Below are 20,783 nucleotides of genomic sequence, written 5' to 3'. Positions count from 1 at the left end.
CCGTGGCATACGGAGCTCCATCGCAGTCTTTAACACTGGTAGCATGCCGCGACAGCGTGGACGTGATCCGTATGTGCAGTTGACGGACTTTGAGCGAGGGCGTATAGTGGGCATGCGGGAGGCCGGGTGGACGTACCGCCGAATTGCTCAACACGTGGGGCGTGAGGTCTCCACAGTACATCGATGTTGTCGCCAGTGGTCGGCGGAAGGTGCACGTGCCCGTCGACCTGGGACCGGACCGCAGCGACGCACGGATGCACACCAAGACCGTAGGATCCTACGCAGTGCCGTAGGGGACCGCACCGCCACTTCCCAGCAAATTAGGGACACTGTTGCTCCTGGGGTATCGGCGAGGACCATTCGCAACCGTCTCCATGAAGCTGGGCTACGGTCCCGCACACCGTTAGGCCGTCTTCCGCTCACGCCCCAACATCGTGCAGCCCGCCTCCAGTGGTGTCGCGACAGGCGTGAATGGAGGGACGAATGGAGACGTGTCGTCTTCAGCGACGAGAGTCGCTTCTGCCTTGGTGCCATTGATGGTCGTATGCGTGTTTGGCGCCGTGCAGGTGAGCGCCACAATCAGGACTGCATACGACCGAGGCACACAGGGCCAACACCCGGCATCATGGTGTGGGGAGCGATCTCCTACACTGGCCGTACACCACTGGTGATCGTCGAGGGGACACTGAATAGTGCACGGTACATCCAAACCGTCATCGAACCCATCGTTCTACCATTCCTAGACCGGCAAGGGAACTTGCTGTTCCAACAGGACAATGCACGTCCGCATGTATCCCGTGCCACCCAACGTGCTCTAGAAGGGGTAAGTCAACTACCCTGGCCAGCAAGATCTCCGGATCTGTCCCCCATTGAGCATGTTTGGGACTGGATGAAGCGTCGTCTCACGCGGTCTGCACGTCCAGCACGAACGCTGGTCCAACTGAGGCGCCAGGTGGAAATGGCATGGCAAGCCGTTCCACAGGACTACATCCAGCATCTCTACGATCGTCTCCGTGGGAGAATAGCAGCCTGCATTGCTGCGAAAGGTGGATATACACCGTACTAGTGCCGACATTGTGCATGCTCTGTTGCCTGTATCTATGTGCCTGTGGTTCTGTCAGTGTGATCATGTGATGTATCTGACCCCAGGAATGTGTCAATAAAGTTTCCCCTTCCTGGGACAATGAATTCACGGTGTTCTTATTTCAATTTCCAGGAGTGTACAATTACAGGTACTGGTCATATCTCAGTCTTCGCTATGAGCTTATCCAGTATACTACGAAAAATCATACGGTTACGGTTCTTCCCAACGATATTATTGAACCTGGCCCGCTATCGGAAACAGCGGTGTCGGTACAGTAAACAGGTACAGTGGACCAAAGAAAACGTACTGCACCGTCAATGCCTTCAGATCAGTTGTACGTATGTACGCCTTGTTTAGAACAAATATGTTCGATTCAGTCCCTCCCGTGTGTCGACTAAGACAGTGCTCAAAACAAATCTGTGTGGTACTGCCGCTTTTTGTTGTCTCTTTGCCGCAGGTCTTTGGAGCAGTAAAATTGAAAGAGCAGTGAGTCTACCTCCTATCCCACTTTTGCGCTTGGCGTAAGACTAAGTTCCAGAAGAGACGTCTGGTATTCTGTGTGATAAGGAAAAGCGGAAGATAGGAATGACTAAATAGAAATCACGTGCCCGAAGCAGTTGAGGTTTCATTACTATATTTATTATATTTAAATCAGTAATTTATGCAAAAATATTCCAATATGTGTAAAATGTACTAATTACATTCTTGTCGTCTTTAAACTTTTCAGGATACGTACCAGTCATTAGATTTCTCACAAAATCCACCATGTCAACTAATATATGTAATATTATGCATGTTCATCACAAAATTCAAAGTATTCACGGTTGAGGTGATTCATGTATTTGCTGTAACAGATTTTGCGACAAAACATTTATTATGAACTGAAAATGGGTAGTACATCAACTCAGAGCCAATATACTGGGACAATCAGTTTCATGAACACCTTCGTGGCCAGGAGGCTAGCGCTTCTAGCTGTTGACTTAAAGCTCCCTTGTAAGCTCCGTTGATATTTATGTACTATAAAAGGAAAGCGTGCATTCGTCTCCTGAAGCCAAATGTGAAGTCGTTGCAGTAAATAAGCGGCGACATTCGGATACGTACCGCTGAGGTGTTGTCAAACCAAAATGTTTAAGTCAGGCAGTGTGCCACGTGTTCTTTTAAATTATTTAATTTCTTTCGTTCACTACCGGTGTAGCCTAGTATTCGAGTCTTAGGAGCGTCTTATACACATTGTATCTGTGTCTAAAAGGCCAGTTAGAAAATATTGTCTTCTTTCAGATATCACGTTGAACTTATATCTCCTGTAGTGGATGTCCACTGTTCAAACCACACCTGCTCGTAGGTAGGTCAATATTTTTCTCATTTGAATTTGTTTTGGCAACAGTTAAGAATGAATTCAATGTAATCGGCTGGAAATTGCAGAAAATATGTGAATTCTACACAAGTGTCACCTAATGAATTACAGACCTGACAATATCTTACAGATTTCCGTATTAAAGACTGAATTTTTTGTATAACTATTCATAAAATGAGTTATGTTTTCTGTTGCGTACTGGTATGAGATGTGATTACGTAAAAGTGTTACATGTTAAACAAAATTTTGAAGAAACGGACACTGTTTTCGGACAAGATTAATTCTGAACGTGATAACTTTCAACACTGAATAAATTGCTTTGGAAGCTTTTTGTTACAGTACCTGTATGATGTTATCTGAAAACTTGCTCTCTGGAGTGGACGAATTTAACCATGCTTTAGGACAGAAATGAGAATTTTGTAGTATTGTCCATAACCTAAAAATATCTTTTGATGTATAAAAAAAATTTCCCTATACTTATAGATAAGTATTCTGTTGTTAGATTAAAATTCTAATTTCAGTACTATAACTAATTCTTTCTTTAGAAATGACCATCATGACGCAGTTGCCTTTTGTCGCCATACTACAGCTAGCACCATTTACCTTCCTCAATGGGTGTGTTAAAAACAACATTTGGGAAGAATAAGACCAAATGTAGCTCATCTCGATTCTTCAGGATCCACTCCAGAGACATGCGTGAACCATTTCTTCGAAAGCAAGTGAAATGGCAGACCCAATAGGAGAAGTATTCCCTAATAATGCTGACTGCTAAAAAAACATCTAGATACTCCTACTGTGCCTAGATCCAGACAGCAATGTTTTGACGTCTATTGCAACAAACTGAAAATAAGAGAACGTCGAATGGCATATTTGAACAGTCTCTACAAACGAGCTGATAACAAGAGTATTAAGCTCAAATTGGGTAAAAGGTTTTTCCCAAAACCAGACTTTCAACGTGATACGATTGTCTATTGTCGTGTAGATGATGAGAAATGGCATTTTTTAAAATCAACAACAGTTTGATCATATGTTTTGATGCTGGAACGTAAACCAAACAGGACTTCCCGCTGGCAGAACCAGCACTTCTTCTTGGGAAGTTCGTTGGAATCCAGCAGTAGTTGTCGTTTTGAGCCACGGAACATGGCAGCACGACGAGGGCGTGGCACCACACAGCTACACGGCTGCGTCATGCGATCCGAATATTTGCTGATGCATTATTCAGTTCCGTGGCGGTGATGTCCTGCAACAGTATCAAAAAATTTTATGTAATACTTCGCTAAATGATAAACAGTGTTTTTGGTGAAAACCTGCTGATTAAATGTACTGGGTGAGCATGAAGTCTTGCCCTGATTATAACAATTTATTACAGAATAACCGTTTGACATAATAATTTACATTTGATGCCGTTACGTAAGGTAGTGTTACTAGTTTTTTTAAGACCACTTACGTTAGTAAACCTCAACGTGTGCTCCCTTGGTAGCTCGGAGAATGTCGAGGCGGTATTCCAGTTCCCACCAGATGTTCCGTAACATGTGCTCTGACACAGTACCCACAGCAGCTTGTATCATAGCCTTCAGTTCGTCGACGTCAGCAACAGGTGTGACGAAGACTCAGTCCTTGATATAGCCCCAGAAAAAAAAGTCAAGGGGCGTAATGTCTGGAGAGAGGAGTAATGTCCGGATCGGTGGATTGGAAGGAACGGTCTAATACCCTGGCCACCAAGCTCTCCAGACATTACGCCCTAGTAACACTAGCCTATGTAACGACATCAAATGTAACTTATTATGTCAAATGGTTGTACTGTTATCAATTTTTGTAATCAGGGCAAGACTTTTACCCTGTATAATTTGGTAACGTCGGAACCTTTACGATGACTTTAGAGCCCTTAGCATCTGTTCACTACGTCATGTAATATTACATTTACGCATCAGGCTGGATAATACGTGCATAAGTAAGGTAATTTCGGAGAGATAAACGGATAATCATATGGAAAAAAGGTTACAAGGTGCTTTTAAAAATTTTGACGCTATGCCATGAATAGAAATTATAGAAGTGGCCATCCTCATAACTGGTTCCTTCCGTCCGTAGCCTAGCTGCAGTAAGTCCGTTGTTCCGATAGGTATAGAAATCGTCGTTAGGCCGAGCGCTATCCGAAACACTTGACACGTTATCTCTGTGATCAATAGAACCCGAGATACGACCTCCTAAAATACTCATTTTATGACGTGGCTTTTTGGCACATATTGATACTGTTCACGGACGATACAAGCAAAAATAAAACGCTCCAGCTCTGACACGTATATTATTGATTGCCAGGGAGCAGAGGTGAAGCTGGCGTAACAGGGGAGGGTGGGGGGGGGGGGGGACATATTCTCTTGATCCATTTCGTACATTTGTCGCCTTACTGGAAAATGAAAATAATCGAAATTGTACTTCAATAGCCATATTACAATCACATTCATCTCTAGTAACTTCGACGGATCCCGTACAAATTTCATTTATTTGATACTTGACAAAAGTCCGGAACAGAATGCCACGATATTAGTAAGCAAATGTGAGCATGTTGTGAGAGTTTCCGCCTTAAGAAAGGAAATACCCATTCATAGAAATAGTTCATAAGCTGTTTCCTAAAGTTCCCGAAGTACCCAGTGGCAGCCGCTGCTCGTCTGTTTTGTACCTATTATGGCATAAGTCACTTTCGAAGTTGCATTTTCAAATTTTACAACAGTTTTCTTTTCTTTAAGGCACGATTTGGTCTTTGCAAACTTTTGCACTACTGGCACCGGTATGCAGATGCACACTCAGGGGGGTGGCTGAGGCACTGCAGGGTAGCCTGCCTACATTTGACGACTTCCACCCGCTTTCAGCCCGTAGGAGAACTGGTAGTTTTGGGCCATTCTTTCGGCTAAGTGAAAAACACTTTTGTTCCAGGATGTCGAGCGGTGAATTGTGGCAGTTCAGAGACGGCGGCAGCAATTCGGATTTGGTGAGATCGTTTATTTGGAGCGACTGCTATACGTAAGTTCTGAATCACTTCATTCATGTGATTTTCGTATCGCACGGTTTATTCTCCATTAGCTTCGCGTGCAAAACGTGTGAAGAATTACAAAGGCAACTGAAATTTATGCGGTAGGTTGAGTGTCATTGTACTATTCACAATTCAAAAGCTGCTTACTGAATCGTGTTTCAGTCATTCAGTCCGCCTTATTATGTACTCGGTTTCGTCATTCTCTCCTGCACATTAGACGGCTCTATGCTTTGGTGGAACTCGCGTATGCGGAACTTGAACGTTTGTCATTGCTCAAATTGTTTAACATGTATTGTCAATTTAACGTGGCTTCAGTCCAAATGCCGGCCGGTGTGGCCGTGCGGTTCTAGGCGCTTCAGTCTGGAACTGCGTGACCACTACGGTCGCAGGTTCGAATCCTGGCTCGGGCATGGATGTGTGTGATGTCCTTAGGTTAATTAGGTTTAAGTAGTTCTAAGTTCTAGGGGACTGATGACCACAGATGTTAAGTCCCATAGTGCTCAGAGCCATTTGAACCATTTTTTTTTTCAGTCCAATGTTGCTTGATTTGAAGTCAATATAGATATTTCATATGACTTTGCTGTTACACGTTTCAGCTTATCTACACAAGCTACTGCTCATTTATATCTATTTATGGTGCATTCCTTGTTTGATATGCATTCCTTGTCTGATACCGTCTTGTGCACTCCTGTCGTTTGTTCAGTGGTTACAAACAGCGCAGACAATTAAAACCTGCTCCGATAATTGTTCTGATCTCTTCAGCATTTCATAATTGTTTATACAAATTCAGTTTTACGAGTGGCATCATCATTCGAATAATCTGAACAAGTCACTTTTGCATTAAAGAACTGTGATCACAATTAAGGGCGACGATGATATTGCACTGCATTCAGCTACAGAGTTTTGGGAAATTACTCTTAGAGACATCTAGGCTTATAGAGGGGAGTGAGTACATAATATTTCGAACAGAACGTATCGTTTCCGTTCTACGAAGGTTTCAATTCAGATGTTTAGCTCATCCACGTCTGCTTGAGGAAGTGAATTGGGCGTGACTTAGTACAGTTAGTAGGTAACAGTTCGAAACGAAACATCATGAAACACCCCTTTATCACTTACGCACGTTTGTTTTAACTGACAGTTAAATATTCCGTGTTACATTATTCCAAAACCAAAAAGAATCCAGCATAAATTACATAAAGAACAGTACTACGCCATCACAAAAGCGGCTCGATGTGGCGAACACAGCCGTTGTTTCGTTATGTTTCCTATCGAATTGTTGCCTAATAATGAGTCAAACGTCTCAATTGAAACCGTCGTAGAACGGAAACGGTACGTTTCCGGACATGGCTTCCTATCCAAAATTTTATGTACTCGCTCGCCTCTATAAGCCTAGAAGTCTGTAACATGAATTTACAAACACCGTGTTTAAGCAGATAGTTTGTACACCGTAAAATTTTGATCGTAGTGTACGAATGACTGTCAGAATATTTCATGGTCAATTACAGAAGCCAAAGCTGCAAATTACTAGTTGTACAATTTATTGTGTGCGCCATTGTGATAGATTCGTTTTCTGCTCCTGAAACCAGACTGCATTACAAAATTGATTATTGTGCCATGAATTTATTGATTACAAGATACAGTTTCTCTAAATCAGGATCTGACGAAGTACTTGCTCTATTAGTCCAGTTTTTAAAACAGTAGCCTCCTTGCAACTACTTTAACATATAGTCGCCCCTCACCACTCATTACCCGTAGTTAGTACGAGGGATGGTCTTCAAGTTTCAGTCACCCCGAAAAAATAAGTTACATAATTAATGTTCATGTTTCTTTACAGTTCCATGTCTGCAGATGTCGTACACACTAAAAGCCTATCGCCGTCGTACCGTGCGGTAGTTTGTTTCCTAGTACTAAGTGTACGTGTTTAATGCACTATCATATTACGCTATGGGTTCGTGGTTCAGACTGTCCTTTTGTTATCAGTCAAGGTCGAATGACGAAGAATGAAGTGGCAGACCATCTCTCAGCGAAGAACCGACATTGTGAAGTGGAGCTGTGCTGCTCTAACACGGACATATGTAGATGGAGACGATTGTTTAATAAAGTAAACGTCATGGGTTTTAAGCACCTTGTCCTGTGTTCCAGGACTGCTCAAACCCATTTAAAAATCCATTAGAACTGAGGCAACAGTGGAAACATGGCAGAAATGTCAGGCCATTACACATAACCTGTTTAGCACCTACTTAGTATGGACCTGTGCTGGGTGTACCACTATAATCCTTGAGATTAATGAGGAATGAAATCACCAGAGACATGTAAATTTCCATCCGCCAAAAAAAAGCGAAGATCCAACCAAACACGGAGAATGCGTTGCTGCTTACGGACAGCCATGGTGTAGTTTTACCAGAATATATTCGTAAGGGGCAAACCATCACAGGAGCGCAGTACCAGTATCTCCTGTCAAGGTGACTTCGCGGCAAGCTGTGCAGTGGGGTGTTTTCACTTCACGAAAGGGCAGGGCACTGTCCCACACGATGCTTCTTTGGGAAATCGAATTTTTTCTCATTCCCCCACATTCTCGTAACGTGGCAGTCTTTCTTTAGATGAAGAAACTTTTGGATGACACAGCAATTTGCTGAAGGGCAAAGAAATGGTTTTTGAGATGGAACCTTTCTTGGCCAGCCAGAATGCTGACATATACAACCAAGGTCTCCACCAAGTTATCTATCTGTGGAAAAAATGTATTGCAATTATTGGTGAATACACTGAGGACTTACAGCACCCCATAGTTCTATAGTCGGAGATTGAATTCTTCGATGTAATGATGCGACGTAGCTTTCATCCTGTGCTTGTTATCGAACTTCTTGCAAGTCAGTAGGTTTTGACCCGTGTCCATGACTCCTGTTGCATTACCCAATAAAATGTTCTGTTAATTCCTTAGTAATTAATACTCACAGTTGCGTTTGTGGTCAGTGGTGAACATTAATAATTTTCGATAAAGCAGCTTATTTACGTTTAGACGTAATAAAATGGTACTGAGTCTTCGAGTTTCAGAAGTAACACAAAGACAGACAGTCTCTTGCAGTGCCAAGTACAGCACACCACCTTACTGTTTAATACCGAAGTCAGTGTGGCTGACTGTCGAAAAAAATCTACAGGTCTAGCACTTCTGGTAAATGTCAATTTTCTCCAGATAAAAGGAAATAAAACATCATAAGTCCGACGCTTTTTCTAAAAAGTTAGTCCAGGAACTAACTGATGAAAATTAAGGTAATAGGACTTCTGCTCGAAATTTCAGAATTCCATGAAACTGTTGGCCGACAAATTTCTTTCTCACAAGCGCTGCACGAAGTTTTTGCAAGTTCAAGAAACTGTCCTCTGAAAAATTTCAATCACCAACACATCACTCATGGGATCACACATTATCAGATGAAAAGAATTCTGACACTTATTAGTGGATATTAGTATGGAGAGTGTCCATCCTTCTCCTTCAGTTCTGCTGGGACACTGTCAGTGAGGTATCTGAACGTCTGTGGAGAAATGATACCCATTGTTCCTCAGTACCCGAAACAAGAGATGTTCGACACAGCGGTGTGGGGCATAGTCGACGTTCAGCCTCATCTAGTAGGTATTCCATTGGATTTAGGTTGGGACACCGTCTGGGCATTTCAGGAATGTTGTTGTCTACAAACATTGCCTCAGAAATGCTGTTTTATGACAGGATGAATTGTCATACTGATACGAAGATTCATCGTCCCCGAAATGTTTGTCTACTGTATGCGACGAACTGTAAAATTTGTTAATATTCCGCTTCTAGCGGTTTCCTAGGCGCAGTGAGGGCCTAGACTCTACCCACGAGAAATATCCGCAGATCATAACACTACATTCTTCGTGAGGCCCTTTGGACACGCCAGTCTTCCACTTTATTTATGTAGTCAAGCGGACACAAATGAAAAATTTTCATTATGTTAGGAGGGCTCTGTGATCGATGTTGCAGTGTTGCAATAGCATATGATCGCGGATGACGTTCTCTAGGTATTAGCCAAAGCCATACCCCTCCGTCGGACTGACGCAGTGCATAGCGTGATTCGTAGAATCAGTTGTTTCCAGTCATCTATTGTCCAGTGGCGCCGCTTTTTACACCAACTAAAGCGTCGGTCAGCATTGACCTACGGAAATATGTGGCTTACGACGAGTCGCTCGGCCATTATATCGCATTCTCTTTAACTCTCAAGACAAAGTTACTATGCTGGCTGTACTACTGGCAGAACTTTGGAAATCTAGAGTCATTGATTCCTTCCATAAATTCTCCCGACTTCTTACATCAACCCAGCGGAATGCACGACGGTTCTCCTCCGTCAGTACGTGAGGTCCGCCAAGCAGTTGATTTAGCTGTAGTTTTTCCTTTGCGTTTCCACTTCTCAGTCACATCATCAACAGTTGACGACCACATCCTTGAAGGGTTGGAATATCCCTGGTGGATTTGTTTCTCTGGTGACATCCAATGATTAGTCCCCGTTTAAAGTCAGTGAGCTCTCATGCCGACCCATTTTGCTGTTATTGCTGCTCTACGACAACACAATACTCCCCGCTCATTGTTAACCACTGGATCCGCTTCTCATGATATCTAGTGGTCATTTCCGCGTTACGTGGGGGTGTCGGGATACTTCTGATCTAATCTCCTACTCAAAGTCGATCGTCCAGTCGCAAGGTGGCGGCTGCCCTAAATGACCTCGATCTGTTGTACTGAAATTCTGAAATACACTTTAAACTTATAGCCACCATACATCTTACGTATTAATATGGACCACAATTTGACCAACTTTCCCGTTATGCTGCTGTGCTGTTTTGGCTGTTTGCATTCTAATCAGTTGGGTAGTTCATTTATCCGAATTCACTATTAAGTTTTACCAAGCGTAGTGAGATTTGATGATGTAACTAGCTACTGTATCCTACTTTCTCATACCTTCGCTACTCTTACCGATTTATAAGTTATTTTCCGTTGAAACAAATTTTTCATTTTCCAAATGAACATTGCAGCTTACAATTAAAAAGTATTACGATGTTAAAAATTCTGGAAATGCACTTCGGTAGAAATGCTCAAGCGCGATCTTCTGTTACCTGGGTCTTAGAAACAACATAAACTTATTTGCAGCAGTCGCGTGGATCACGTACATGTAATACAGTTAGGAAAATTGAAAAAAAGTGTGAAATTCGGGTACGGACTATGATTCGAGTCTCTATGAATTTTAGGATGGACTATTGGAAGATCCTCTGAGCTTGTGCGATGGCCAGTCGCTTGTGGTTGTCTCGCGAAGGAGTCTCGCGAAGTCAGCGATCTATCACTGTAATCGGCACGACCTGTTACATAAGTGCTTTTGAAACACAGCTCTTTTTTGTAGTTGTTTTCCCCGCTATGTTCGTTGTAATACGTTTATCATATTGACAAACTATTGTTTTAGATTGCATATCCATTCCAACAATCGTGCAGAATCGTCGATCGGAGACTAGAAGCTCGAATACTATCGTGGCTAGAGGAGACTGGGAACAAGGAAGATATTATTAAGTTCTATAGATGAGGACTATATTCTGCAAGAGCGTCCTGGCATTCTTCTTATGGAAAGACGGGCGTCAACCTCGGGAGTGACACAGAGGAGATTCTGGGTCGCTGCTATCGCTGAGGAAGTATACGAAATAGAAGTACTCGAAAATTGTGTAATGCGTGTAATAAATTCATTTACCTCAATAATATCGAGACTGTCTGTATGTCTGGTTCAGAAAGTTACAATTAGATTGTGATTTATCATTATATGTATTTTTTTTAAATCTCAGCCAAACTGAATTACATCATTTTAGTTAAAACTGTGTATTATTGTTGAAACTTTGTTCTTCCTTCAAATATGACGAAATACGTTAAACTTTGTTGAATGTTTTTAATAAATATTACTATGGGCAACACACAAAAAATAAAGTTTTGTTAAAAAATCACATGCTTCTTTCTTAGTTGAGAAAATGGCAGGCACTTGTAGTCCATGCGACTACTTGCGTTCTATTTTAGACTGCTACTACTGCAGGTTATGTCGTTTTACACGTTATTAACTTCCTGTAATCGTGGGTATCTACAAAACTTGCATCTTGAACAGCTTAAGTCCTATTTGATGTATCAGGAGGTCGTCCTAACTGTGATATTTAATGGTTTGGTTCGTATGTATTTTGCGGCTATGAAATGAATTTTCAGCCGCTGAGCTCCCACCTGGTTGGGGTTTCATATTATCAGGGCCCTCCAACGCCAATGCTGTTGGGTTTTCCCAGCGGCAGTAATCCAGGCGATAACGAACTCTTCCCGTTACCTGCCGTTCTGCAAACCACGTTACTGCGTGGCCTCTCGTTTCTACCAAATGCAGAGTGTGAAAGTGTCGCCTGCTTGATAAGGCAGCCTGCTCCCAGACGCTCATACCTCCTAGAGAACGGCGTTCGCGTGTCCAGCCTCGCGCATGTCGTGCCCTCTCATCTGTCAAAACTAGAGTTGCACTCTACCAAAACAACATAAATGACGTAGTAAATGGTAGGATTGACGGCAGAATTGGTAGAATTGATAGGGAAAGAAACATAAATGAATGTGTAAGAGAGAAAATGAGAGCCGACTATTTCCCTGTGTTTTTTGGTTGCTTTTTTGCATGTAATTAGAACCGAACATCATTCAGTGTTAGTCCATTGTGTATTTTATATTCTTACAGAATATAAACTGCATATTACAAGCCACAAAAATTAGTTGAGCGCATAAAATTTGCGCTTTTATCCAACCAAAGTAAATACTTTTGATGTAAACACAAATAGTGAAGAATATGTATAATTATCGTTGTCATTTTGTACTCAAGGTAATGTTCTTCATCATGATCAAAGGCGAGAGTTTCGTGTTATAAATGCGACAGCTGTTTGAAACATGTTTTAAGTAAGTTCGACGAATATTGAAGCCATCTTCTCTATTTTGCCTTTTTGTCGAGTAAATTGCGTTTTCTAGCACTATATGATAAATCTGCGTTGTTTTCTTGATTTTTACTACTACATCCGTCTATTTCACACTACAAATCAGCAATGTTTGAATGAAACATGAATTAAACATTTACAATCCCTTTTTTGCTACAAGTATTACTTATTCTTAAGTAACAGGCAAGGGGGATAACATCGAAGAATAAAAATGTTCTGCAGGCTACTCGGCCGTTTATATGTCCTTACTCAGTATCTAGATGGTTCACCGCTTCCGGGTTCAGGCAAACCCACGAAGACTCTAATCGCATATGTAAAGACGTGATCGTTGTGAAATAACCCCCAGAAGGTATGCAACACACCCAATGTACAGGTAATGCATGTACGACCTTAACGGACCAAAGCTACTAGGAAAACGTCTGTGGTCTACATTTACTTATGGTGGTGTACAGAAGCCTACAGAAGTTTTGAAACTGTAGCCAAACCAGGCCCTGTTCTCATCCACGCCTGTGTGTCACAGGTCAATGATTAAAACTTTAAGAGGCTATTTTTTCTATAGCCTTCATATGCGTTAGGAACTGCATCATAGCAGTATTATTACCTGTTTAGACTATCGACTTCGGTCAGATTCAGATATCTTCGGACAATAAAACATATTCGGCCGTGTATTCCACAACTGCAATCACACAGTCTAAATAAAATCGTAAGCGCACCTTTTTCTTATAGTGCGCAGTTGCTGACATTTATGGCGATAAATCTTGTGTGGTGACGTTATGAGACGCTGGCGACAGCCGGCCGGTTAACGCTGCTGCTGCTGCAAGCCGCTGACTCACCTGCTGCGGGTTGCTGTAGCAGTGCTCGGCTAGCCGCCGCGCCGCCCGTGGCGTCAGTCCGCCGCTCTCCAGCGCTGAGCTGCGACGCCTCTCCCCGTACTGCAACGGCACGTTCACACAACACGTAGTCACAATACATTTCATGGAAGTGCTGGAACTACACGTACACACAACTATTCTATTCTATCGCTTGAGCCTTGTCCCACAGTTACGCAGGGTCAGCCATCGTTAATGAGAGTTGGCATGTTAATGTTGAAAGGGTGGCCGGATGCCCTTCCTGCCTCCACCCCGTACCCCCCGGGACGGAATTAGTGTACTCCAACTGTCTGCGTCTAGTGTAATCCATGGAATAGTGCGAATGTGTTCAGATGTCTGCGAGTCGTGTAACTGAGGCGGAACATGGGGACCAGCCCGACATTCATCTAGCGGGATGTGGAAAACCGCCTAAAAACCACATCCTGGCTGGCCGACACATCGGTCCACGTCGTTAATCCGCCGGGCGGATTCTATCCGGGGCCGGCGCGCCTACCCGAGTCCAGGAAGCAGCGCGTTAGCGTTTTCGGCTACCCTGGCGGGTTACACGTACACACAACACGTAACCACAATACATTTCTTGGAAGAAACACTCCGTCACGAATAAGGAGCAGCATTACTGGAACAGTTTCCTACATCACAACCACTCCGTGAAGCAAACTTACAATAAATCGGCAACTTACATAGAGAGGGGCTGAGCACAATGCGATTTTTGTTGATGTCTTCTTCTTATTAGACGATATTGTGGAGAAATGACGTCTGTAGAATATCTAGTTTGTACGCAACTTGATAGTAGTAGTTTTCTATGTACTTTCTTCATATACAGGGTGTCCCAGCTATCTTGTCCACCCAAAATATCTCTGGAACAATAACAGCTATTGGAAAACGACTTTCACCGGTATCAATGTAGGGCTGGGGCCCATGAATGTACATATTTGGTAACATTCTAAAACGAAAGCATATGTGTTTTTTAACACAAACTTATGTTTTTTTTAAATGGACCTCCTATATTTTTTCTTCAGCAATCCATAGCATGACAAAGCGCATACACAATAGCGTTGACTGCATCGCAATATTCCCATTACATCCCGAGATATTGAGACACGAAGTTGACGCTTGAAACACCCGACATGCGCTGCTAGCGCACGTCCTGAGGCTCAGGCGTGAACCCCATGCTGCCCGTAATCGCGATGTGATTGACATGTGTAATCACACCTCCATACTTATCAAGAGGTCTGAAACGAATAATACGGTCTGCTGCCATCAACTCTCATAACCACATAATGGTTTCCCTCTTGCACGTTTTACGTATCTACGTACACAATATGAACCAGTACCGATCGGTGTACACCTATCAGGTTGTCTTATTTATCCTGCACACCCAAAATAAGGTTTATCTAATGCGTTATATGACCCATTGTGCCTGTCGCGCATGGCCTGGCTCTACCTAGTCAAGTGTCCAACGTAGTTCCCACTACTGCCTCAGTTACCACTTCGCCTTGTTTATGATTTGCCACCCTTGCAATCTCCTGTACTCCACCACCCTCCGAGCATCCCATTTGTTGTTGCTTTGGCGTGCAGTACACCGCTTGCCAGTGTAGTCGTGCATCAGAGTAATCTAGTGACGGCACGGAGGTAGTACACATTGTGAATAAACGTTGTGTTGTGGAACTTATACTGTACAGTATAATGTATACATATGAAGATATGGTAGCAATGCTGCTGATCTATGGAGAATGTACGATGACGGGAAATACGTTATGAGATTGCTTGTTTGTTGATAGTACTGTTTGCGAACATTATGATTATTAAGTTAATATGTCTGTTTTCTACCCTACTCTACATACCTGTACTGTACCTTGTTGTAGGTGGACGAAATGCTGTTCAGACAGAACGACTGTACAGAAGACGATTCCCTGACAAGCCATAGCCTTCGCACCGGATGTTTGCTCGTCTCACATCTCGTCTACGTGAAACGGGAAGCTTAAATCCAAGACCTCGACATCGTCCTATAACACGCACAGATGAACGTGCTGAAGTTGCTGTGCTCGCTACCACAGCTGTGAATCCTCAAATCAACACACGTCAAATTGAACGTGAAGTTGGTGTGTCGAAATCAAGTGCACAGAGTATTCTTAAACGTCATAAATTTCATCCTTACCATGTGCATTTGCACCAGGATCTTCATGGAAATGACTTCCGCAATAGGGTAACATTTTGTCGGTGGGCTCAGCAAAAACTTCTGACTAATCCAAATTTTTTTGCAGATGTTCTATTTACCGACGAGGCATCATTCTCCAACAAAGGAATTGTCAATATGAGGAATATGCATTATTAGTCCGCAGACAATCCAAAATGGCTCCGTCAGGTAGAGCATCAACGTCCGTGGAAAGTTAATGGTTGGTGTGGGATTATTGGAGATACCATTATCGGACCTTTCTTTATAAATGGCATCCAAAATGGCAGACGATACTCCAGATTCATACGACACAATCTTCCTGTTCTCTTGGACACCGTACCTCTGAACCGGAGAATGGTCATGTAGTATCAGCATGACGGATGCCCTGTACATAACGCCTTACGAGCACGACGACTTCTGGACCGTAAGTTCCCTGGTAGGTGGATTGGACGAGGTGGCCCAGTTAGGTGGCCTGCCCGATCTCTGGACCTTACACCGCTGGATTATTTTCTTTGGGGAGCAGTGAAGGATGCTGTTTACCAACGTGAACCAACAACACCAGAGGACATGAAGCAACGCATTATTGATGCTTGTACAGCCATCAAAGAGGAAACAGTAGCACGAAGTAGGGCATCCTTCATCCGCAGAGTGACCCTATGTATGCAAGCTAATGGGCATCACTTTGAGCATGAGATGTGAACGCTATGTTTAGTATGTAGTGCTGGTATCACAGTGGAAGTTTCTACAAATGGCCATTTTACCCAGTGATGTTAAGAAACATTTGTTTGCAACAATTTGTCATTTAACGCACTAGATGAACATAACATTGACAATTATGTGATAATAAAACTAATTGGTCAAACATGCTTACATTCATCTTCTGTGCCCTAACTGAACATGTTTACCTAAACAACGGTAAAACTTTCAGTCCATTTGCTCGTTTCACTAAAACCACCAACATGAATTTTACTATTACGAGTGAATGATTAACGGTCACTTGCGCTAGATCTACAGTAAAGTAAAGTTTTAACGTTGAACGGCATTACCTTTTTAGTAACGGATTAACGATAAGCGAAGTTAACTTTGTGACTAACGTTGCGGTACACAGATATGTTACAGAACCGCATCACCACTAGCCTATGGGATAAATACCTGCTGGAATGTACGACGTTAATGCAGGATGGCAGCAGACCGTATTATTCGTTTCGGACCTCTTGATAAGTATGGAAGTGTGATTACGCATGTCAATCACATCGCGATTACGGGCAGCATGGGGTTCACGCCTGAGCCTCAGGACGTGCGCTAGCAGCGCATGTCGGGTGTTTCAAGCGTCAACTTTGCGTCTTAATATCTCGGGATGTAATGGGAATATTGCAATGCAATCAACGCCATTGTGTATGTGCTTTGTCATGCTATGGATTGCTGAAGAAAAAATATAGGAGGTCCATTTAAAAAAACATAAGTTTGTGTTAAAAACACATATGCTTTCGTTTTAGAATGTTTCCAAATATGTACATTCATGGGCCCCAGCCCTACATTGATACCGGTGAAAGTCGTTTTACAATAGCTGTTATTGTTCCAGAGATATTTTGGGTGGACAAGGTAGCTGGGACACCCTGTATATAACTTAGGATGTAATTCAGACCCATTTAAGTTTATTTTACTTCACTTTATTTTCTGTTTAGAAATGTTTATCACTAATTAAAATTCGTTCACAGTAGGTAAAATATCACACTAAGATTCCCTCATTACTTTCATCAGATGAAAAATGGTTGGCTTAAATCAAAGTTGCTGAACTTCACTTTTAGGTGGTCCTAGTAAAGAACACAAAGAAATCCGGAAAATGGGTAATGTGGGACTGGTCGAAAGACAGTCTGAGGGGTAAGAAACAACAGGAGCCGAAACCCTGAGGAAGAAATAATTTGTTGTATGACCATTTTTTCGTAAACTGTCCCGTAACTGATGGAAAAACTAAAATAAAAAATAAAAAAAGAATAATCAGAATAAGTTAACGTCCACCGATAAATGAATTATGAGTTAGTGCCACCCATTGCCATTGTTTAACTGTGTAGAATTTGCTATACTGAATTGGCTGCACTTGAATGTAGATGACGGGACGTGCCAAGACTCATATCCTGTCAGAGGAAACAACACCAGCAGAATTCGCAGAAGGCCTGCTGGGGCACTCCCATGGATGCCAGGGAGTTACTCCGTCAGTCAGAATAGACTGAGCTTCGAGAAAAGCTGACTTTGTGTCGGACACACTAATAGTAGCAACGCACATTATATCTCTAGGCTGTACTGCGGCAAGGAAGACAGTTTTTAAAGAGGTATGTTTGGTCTGTGGATGGGTACTCTTTTGGCAGAGTGCTGTAAGAGCTCCTTATGTGTATTCTATGGCAGGCTGTCAGAAATCTCCCAAGTACATACGCCTTTAAGACAACATGTGAGAGAGAATACAAACGGCTTTAAGATAGCATGTGAGAGAATGGAATGGGAACAGCGAAGTTTAGGGCACTTTTGAAGATTGTGAGACACCGCCACCATTTTCAGATCCTGCAAGGAAAAATGCTTAAGGAACTGTAGAAACAGCTACCATCGGTGAATGTAAATAATTTAGAAGTGGTAGTAAGAAATACCGCTGCGCTTATACAGGTCCATCCTTTCTTCGCCAGCACACACACATGGACAGAGAGACGGAGAAAGTAGAAGTTTAGCTGCCTCAAGTACAATGAATTTTGTAACTGATTAACCATCAGAAATGAGAGTGAAGGAGAGAGAGACCAGCGTTTTTTAAGACATCTTATTGGTCACACTCGTACCATTTATTAATCAGACAACCAAAATTATTTGACCCTGAAAAACACAGAGAAGTCTACTGTTAGAAACCTACTGTCGAAAGTTACTTCACTGAAACGCACATTCCAATGCAGTCTCGTGGTCGTCATACTCACACTTTACTTCAGAAACGAGAGGTTATGATCAGACTGAACTGAACTCATACACAGATGGAGCGCAAGGTGTTGATACAGAGCCCATGGTTGATTTTGCAACCACTTCTACAGCCATATGTATATGAAGAGTATGACAAACTGCCTATTGGCTTCTGTCTTGGGTTCTTCGGTCGACGTTCGTCAAATGATTTTACTGACGTTTCGCCACACGAGTGGCTGGCATTGTGGAAGCTTCACCCTCCATTGCCGGTGGTGAACTGGAGCCGAGCTCGCGACCGCAGACAATATGTACCTGGCGCGCCAACGTCTGAGGCCTTCTCTGCGGTCATTTCCGGTGCGGTTCTCCTCTTGCTACCTACGACGATCGTTCGCTGCAGCACAGGAAGCCAGAATCCGTTTATCTTAAGGCTTTCTTCTTTTTTGCTGAAGCTATTCCCGTGTTTTTGTATTTGTACAGCTTCTCTGAACAAGCGGGTGTGATAGTGCTTTTCTACAGCCAGAACTTCCCTGTCGGCGAATTTTATTACGTGGTCGGTCTCAATCAGCACGTGCTCTGCCACGGCCAATTTCTCCACCACGTCCAATCTGCAATGTCGCTGTGTTCTTTGATCCTGCTGTAGATTGATCGTCCAGGCATTCTGACATAAACTTTACCGCATGTGCATGATATGTTGTATATTCCCGACATTGCAAGTGGGTCCGTTTCCTCCATTGCCGATCTACGACAATCTTTGATCTTCCTTGTCGGTTTGAAAATCGTCTTTGCGCCGTGTTTGCCCAATATACGGTCAATTCTGTCCGTCACTCTGGGAATATATAGCAGGAACACCATACCCGACATTTCTTTTCCTGATTTCTTACTTCGCCGAATGTTTGGCTCTGTAACACTTCTAATATAATTTGTGGTGTACCCATTGCTCCTCACCACACCTAAGGACACCACACAACACACAATCATCACGAGGCAGAGAAAATCCCTGACGCCGCCGGGAATCGAACCCGGGAACCCGGGCATGGGAAGCGAGAACGCTAACGCACTGAGTGTTTTCTTCCAATCGCGCCTGAGGTGCTGCGGCTAACAGATTCGTCCTGCTCGCGTTACGAGGGTATTAATCATGCCACTCGAGCCAGACAAGAGGCAAGAGGAGAACCGTACCAGAAATGACTTCGAAGAAGTCATCAGACGTTGGCGCGCCAGGTACATATAGTCAGCGGCCGCGAGCTCGGCTCCAGTTCATCACCCGCAATGGAGGGTGAAGCTTTGACAATCCCAGCCACTCTTGCTGGCGAAACGTCAATAAAATCACGAGACGAACGTCGGCCGAAGAACCCGAGACAGAAGCCAATAGGCAGTTTGTCAACAGTTTTGTATAATGAGTATCGTTAGATCCAGTCGCATCAGTGAGGTGAACTGTAAAGCAAGTCGCGTCATTTTTAACGGTATTCAGTAGCTGCTGTTCTGACTCTGAAAATTGTCTGCAACTAGAGGTTCAGCATGTGGTCAACCTTGGTGACAGATGAAAATCGATACCTCCTATAGTGTTTCCTGTCTGTGGCAATAGCCTTTGGCAATCACGGTAAGACTGACGTAAATGTAAATCTTTTATCCGGACACAAGTTTGTTTAAATCGTATTCCAAACCTCTTGACCAGGTTTGTCAGGGCTCTGGCTCTTATTATGAATTATTCTTCAACCATTTCTCTTCCATTTTCATAGAATAAAATGAATGTTTTCAATGGCTCTGAGCACTATGGGACTTAACATCTATGGTCATCAGTCCCCTAGAACTTAGAACTAGTTAAACCTAACTAACCTAAGGACACCACACAACACCCAGTCATCACGAGGCAGAGAAAATCCCTGACCCCGCCGGGAATCGAACCCGGGAACCCGGGCATGGGAAGCGAGAACGCTACCGCACTGAGTGTTTTCTTCCAATCGGTTACTACCATGAGTAATGAGCTGGACTACAACTTCAGCCAACAAGGGAACACACGCTTACATCTCTTTGATCTGTACCATTAACATTGGCTAGTGTCTTTGAGCAGCCGGCCGAAGAGGCCGCGTGGTTCTAGGCGCTGCAGTCTGGAACCGCGAGACCGCTACGGTCGCAGGTTCGAATCCTGCCTCGGGCATGGATGTGTGTGATGTCCTTAGGTTAGTTAGGTATAACTAGTTCTAAGTTCTAGGGGACTAATGACCTCAGAAGTTGAGTCCCATAGTGCTCAGAGCCATTTGAACCATTTTTTTGTCTTTGAGCAAGCAAAATACTTTCTCCTCTTTGCCTGCTTTCCAAATGATAACACAATTATTGGCGTACAGCACATAGTAAAT

The 20,783-nt window shown here is 43.2% G+C and overlaps 1 protein-coding gene across 1 annotated transcript in view; it reads right to left on the bottom strand.

Moving 5' to 3' along the window:
- Nucleotides 1-1,797: 1,797 nt before the first annotated feature.
- The window catches only part of LOC126457969 (uncharacterized), a 55,395-nt gene continuing 36,409 nt past the window's right edge, over nt 1,798-20,783 (bottom strand). Inside the window, exons 3-4 of the mRNA XM_050094733.1 lie at nt 13,284-13,382; nt 1,798-3,678 (exon numbers count right to left, since the gene is read on the bottom strand). Of these exons, the coding sequence (XP_049950690.1) occupies nt 3,625-3,678; nt 13,284-13,382 (153 nt within the window). The 3' untranslated portion in view covers nt 1,798-3,624. The remainder of the gene's footprint in view (nt 3,679-13,283; nt 13,383-20,783) is intronic.

Source organism: Schistocerca serialis, chromosome 1 (genome assembly GCF_023864345.2).
Source record: "Schistocerca serialis cubense isolate TAMUIC-IGC-003099 chromosome 1, iqSchSeri2.2, whole genome shotgun sequence".
Classification (NCBI taxonomy): Eukaryota; Metazoa; Arthropoda; class Insecta; order Orthoptera; family Acrididae; genus Schistocerca; species Schistocerca serialis.
The sequence above is the reverse complement of the archived record's forward strand: the minus strand, read 5'-3'. Positions and strand labels throughout refer to the sequence as shown.